This window comes from Pteropus alecto, unplaced genomic scaffold (assembly GCF_000325575.1).
Source record: "Pteropus alecto unplaced genomic scaffold, ASM32557v1 scaffold220, whole genome shotgun sequence".
NCBI lineage: Eukaryota > Metazoa > Chordata > Mammalia > Chiroptera > Pteropodidae > Pteropus > Pteropus alecto.
Genome location: NW_006430043.1, coordinates 2,882,304 through 2,886,881, shown reverse-complemented (window position 1 = coordinate 2,886,881; position 4,578 = coordinate 2,882,304). Strand labels below are relative to the sequence as shown.

General features: G+C 38.4%; 1 protein-coding gene across 2 annotated transcripts in view; it reads right to left on the bottom strand.

Moving 5' to 3' along the window:
- The window catches only part of BIN2 (bridging integrator 2), a 21,891-nt gene that overhangs the window by 8,531 nt on the left and 8,782 nt on the right, over positions 1-4,578 (bottom strand). For both annotated transcript variants that reach the window (XM_015587813.1, XM_015587809.1), the window contains 4 exons: positions 4,350-4,457; positions 3,936-4,021; positions 2,699-2,774; positions 1,753-1,835 (listed from right to left, as the gene is read on the bottom strand). In XM_015587813.1, coding sequence (XP_015443299.1) covers positions 1,753-1,835; positions 2,699-2,774; positions 3,936-4,021; positions 4,350-4,457 — 353 coding nt within the window. The remainder of the gene's footprint in view (positions 1-1,752; positions 1,836-2,698; positions 2,775-3,935; positions 4,022-4,349; positions 4,458-4,578) is intronic.

Sequence of the window (4,578 nt, the reverse complement as noted above, 5' to 3'; positions counted from 1 at the left end):
CATATTGGTGTAAGTAATGGTAAGTTTCAGATGAATGGAAAATTAGAGAGAATTCTGGCTTTCAATACTGAGAAGAGGAAAAGAGTTTCTGGAGGGAATTCATATAGGAACTCTACACTAGCCCTTTAGTGATTCCTTTTAATAGTCTGTAATTGCTAAATGAGTAGTACAAGCAGCAGATGTTAGCCCTCGTCTCCCTTCAAGTCCTAAGCTCAGTTTCACCACCTCCTTAAAAGCCTTCCTTGATCTAGATCTACACATTGACGGTTACTTACCTTTCTGGAATTCTTACTGGTCTCATTAGGTTCTTTGGTCTCATTAGGTACTTTGTATATGCAAGTTTATATCGTTCCTTGACTCCTTAGGCACATTTTCTGTCCTTCAAACTTTTCATAAATCAGGGAAAGACTAAATCTCCCTATGACTTTGGATAGATACCTAACTCTCGGCTCAAAACCTTATGCATTGGAGGAACTCAATAAAACTTCCTAAACAAAGGCTTCAGCATAAGAAAGTGATCACATTCTGAGGGACCAGTGAATTGCTTACACTCACCATCATAAAGAATATATAAAGGCAATAGACACCACACATAAACAGAAAGGAAAATCAAACCATAAAAGATAGAGGAAGGATATTTGTAATGCATATCATTAAAGGATTAATATCCAGAATATACAAAAAAACCCCAAACGATAATACATTTAAATACATTTTTTAAAAAAAGAGTAAACAATCCAAATAAAAAATGTGAAAAAAGGATAAACAAGAGAGTTATAGAACAGGAATCTTAAATGGCTAATAAGAAAAGATGTTCAAACTCACTGGCATTTGTGGAGATATGAATGAAAACTGCGAGAAATTTTATTTCATGCCCATTAGCTTGGAAAAATTAGGAAGTCTGACATTGTCACATGTAGCAATGGAGGCTTTTATTCACTGATGGCAGATCGTAAATTGGAACAATCACTTTGAAGAGCAATTTGGCCATGGCAATATCTAGTAAGGCTGAAGAAGCCCAAATGCAAAGACTCTGACTCAGCAATGCCACTCCCAGTACACACCCTAAAGAACCTCTTGATAGCTTTCACAATGAGAAACGTAAAACAGGTTCACTGCAACATTATTTGCAATAGCAAAAGCTGGAAAACAGTCCAAATGTCCATCAGCACGAGGACAGATAAATAAACTGTCAACTAGCCATACAACAGCATCCATAAAAGTATGCAAAGGACAGATCAGAGCTAGCAACATGGAGCAACAACGATAAATAAATCTCACAAACAGTTCTAAGAGAATAAAAGAAGTTGCAAAAGAATACATACAGTATAATTCTATTTATATAAAGTTTAAAAACGTAAAACAATACTTTCTCTGTGTGCATATATGTGTATAATAAAAGTGAAAAGACATGCATGGGGATGGTAAATACTAAATTTAAGATAGTGATTACCTTTGGTGGGGGCAGGAAAAGAAAGTGAGTGAGGAAGGGACATTGGGAGCTTCATTTATATATAATAGCTGATTTCTTAAATTCGGTGATACGTATTTGTTATATTATTCTTTATGCCTTTAGTTAAAGCTGAAATATTTCATGAAAAGAAAAAGAATTTATATAGGGGTGTAGTATAAACAACAAATAATATCATGCATATGAACACAGAGGAAAGGCCAGGATTTGGAACTGGTGAAAGGGTGTCAAATATGTTCACGCAAAGAACAAGTGAAGCAGAGAAGTCTCAAGTTGCTCACCTTGATAGTCCCTTCACCACAAAGACTTTATTGGAATGTTGCTTCTCCAGTTTGCTCATCACCTCGTAGAGATTGTGGTTCAGCTAGAGCCAGCAAGAGAGAAGAGGGTACTAGCTACATAGAATGTGAGACTGGTATATCCCTTCTCTCCTCACTTTCAGACAGCTCCCCAAATAAAAGCTTCCTTTAAATAAAACACTTAACTATAAAATTCTTCCTCATTTCTTTTGCACTAGTGTTTAGGGTCCTGTCTTGCCACCCCTTTTTCCTTAACTTCCTTCTTAAGTTCTGCCTCTTCCATCAGACTGGCAGCTTTCTTAAGGCTGGGTCCTTGATGTTTAATGTTTGATTTGAGGTTTTAGCTTCTTGCAGGTGATCCAGGAAATAACAACTCATTGTAATATTAACTAGGCGAACCATAATTTAGCCAAAGTACCTGTGGAGAGGAACATGTGTGGATGTGGATGTGAATATAATCAATACTGTAATAGCAAAGTCTTAGAATCCCAGGACTAGAAAAGACCCCATGAGGTCAGGTTCTTTGGCTGCCTGTCACAGAATAGGGTTGGCCCTACTGAAGAAGACAGACTACCTAAGAAACTGACTTGTGCTTAAACACTGCCCTCTCTGCTCCCTAGCAACAAAAGATAGATATGTTACAACTTGGTTTCCCATTTCAGCTTAGGCCTAACCTCCCTTATTGATCTGAAGCTCAAGTTTAGATGTTATTTTTCAGTTAATGGAGATGGAAGAGGTCTTCTGATATGTATATATGTCCTTTAATACAGTCAACACAGTCGATCAAGTGCTATTATTTCACCATGGGAAAAAGGTTAAAATTTGTGGTGCCTTTATGGATATTTGGTGAGATTATGTAAATTAGGACTACCTTCATATTTACTAGAAAAACCCACTGAGGTGTCTAAATTGTCCAACTGTTTCTCACCTTGCTCATCTCCCTGTAGAAGACGTCCTTCAAGTTGGAAATGTTTTGGAAGATGGTCACGTAACAGCCAATACGACTATCAGGAGGCAAAACAACAAACACATACAGGTAAGGGTTGGTAAAGTCTTTGTTTGAAGTACGAGATAGGAGCTTAAGCCAAAACCAGTCACCATCGATGCTCCTCAGAGAAAAGCACCTCACATCCCAAGACTCAGTATGTTCTGGGATCTGGATTGCTCAGAGCCAGGCCAAGAGCACACTTGACTCTAAGGAGTGAGAAGGCCAAAAGAAACACTATACTATTGCCAGGGCTGACACCAAAGTATAACAGATCTCTAGTTCCATGAAGTTATCTGATTCAGGCTCTTTAGGTATTAAAGAAGACATGAAAGTGTTCTGAAGAACTTTTAAAGTACTACGCAAATAAAAGGCCACATAATTATAATTATTATAAGTAATTATTGTTTCTCATTATGCAATATTGGACTTCTATGAAGCTATATGCACATTAATGGAATTCTACTGGAAATGAATTGGGGAAGTTTACATTTTAAAAAATTATTAAATTTCAATTCTTTTTAAATTAAGAGTTACATAATTAATGTTTAGAACACATGTAATCATGAAAAAGGCTCCATTATATGTAGACTAATAATAAGTGACAATATGAAATACTCTTACCACAATAGCGTTAAAGCATATCTTGTACAGTGAAAAGAAAAAAGGATACAAATAGAATTTCTGCTCAGGTTCCTCTCCTAATACAGAAAATTTATATCCAAAACAATTTTACCTACTGTGAAGCAAAGACATCTTCATTAATGGAAATAATTATCCCACGAGTTTATCTATGTAAATCTATGTAAATCTGGATGACCACAAACCAATACGCCCTTAAAACAATACACCCTTGTGCATGAAACCAGATTCTCTTAGTATGCATGATGACAGCACTTTACTTGCCAAGATCTCTCCTATCCAAGAAGCACCTTACTTTTAAACCCAGAAAAGCTGGCAGGGTAAGGATAGTTATCTCTGTATTGCAGATGAAGAAATCAGAGCCTAGAGCGATAAGGCAGCTTGCCTAATATCACACAGCGTTAGTAGCAGGGCTGAGGCTACATCCCACTCTTGGGCCAGGGCTCCTTCTTTTATGAGGTGACATGTTTGGGTAGCCAAGTTGCTTGGGCCTCCACTGGCCCAGAAGTCCAGCACTTTCCTGAATCTCAATCATTACCTATTATAAAGAACAGGCAGCTCCTCTAGTAGTTCCTGGTTTAGATCTTCAAACACAGCCTGGGCTTTGTTGAACTCTTCCTCTGCCTAGGTGGTAAAAGAGACAGGACAATTTCCCTCAACCATGAACTCCAGGCTAGAAGCTGCTTCTTTTATCCTCTGTATTTTTTTCAGAGAATAGGCTTACTTGGACCATGCCTCTTCTTCCCCAGACCCATGCCCTTCCCAGCCTCGAGTCTCTGGCTCTCCTTACAGCATGGGTGTCAAAGGAAACAGAATTTCCTTCAGGACACTGGATGTTGAATTTATCATTTCCTAAACCCAGTGTGGCCCAGCCACCTGCCACCATTATGGGGAGAGAAAGGGCAGGAAGGTTTTATTAGGCTTTCCTTACTTTTCTTTTTTTTTTTTTTACCTTGGCAGTCTTGGCCTCATCTTTCTTCTTGGCATTCTGCACCGCCTCCAGGTGGTGTCGGGCACTATCATAGTCCACGAGTTTCCGACCCCGCTTGGCAATTCTTTCCTAACCCAGAGTCATGAGAGAGGGCATTGGTACTCTTCCGTGTCAGGACATACGTTAGCAGAGTATTAGAGAGGGAAGATTCCTGGGTCCTATTATCAAATTTCATGTTCTAACAGAGTTT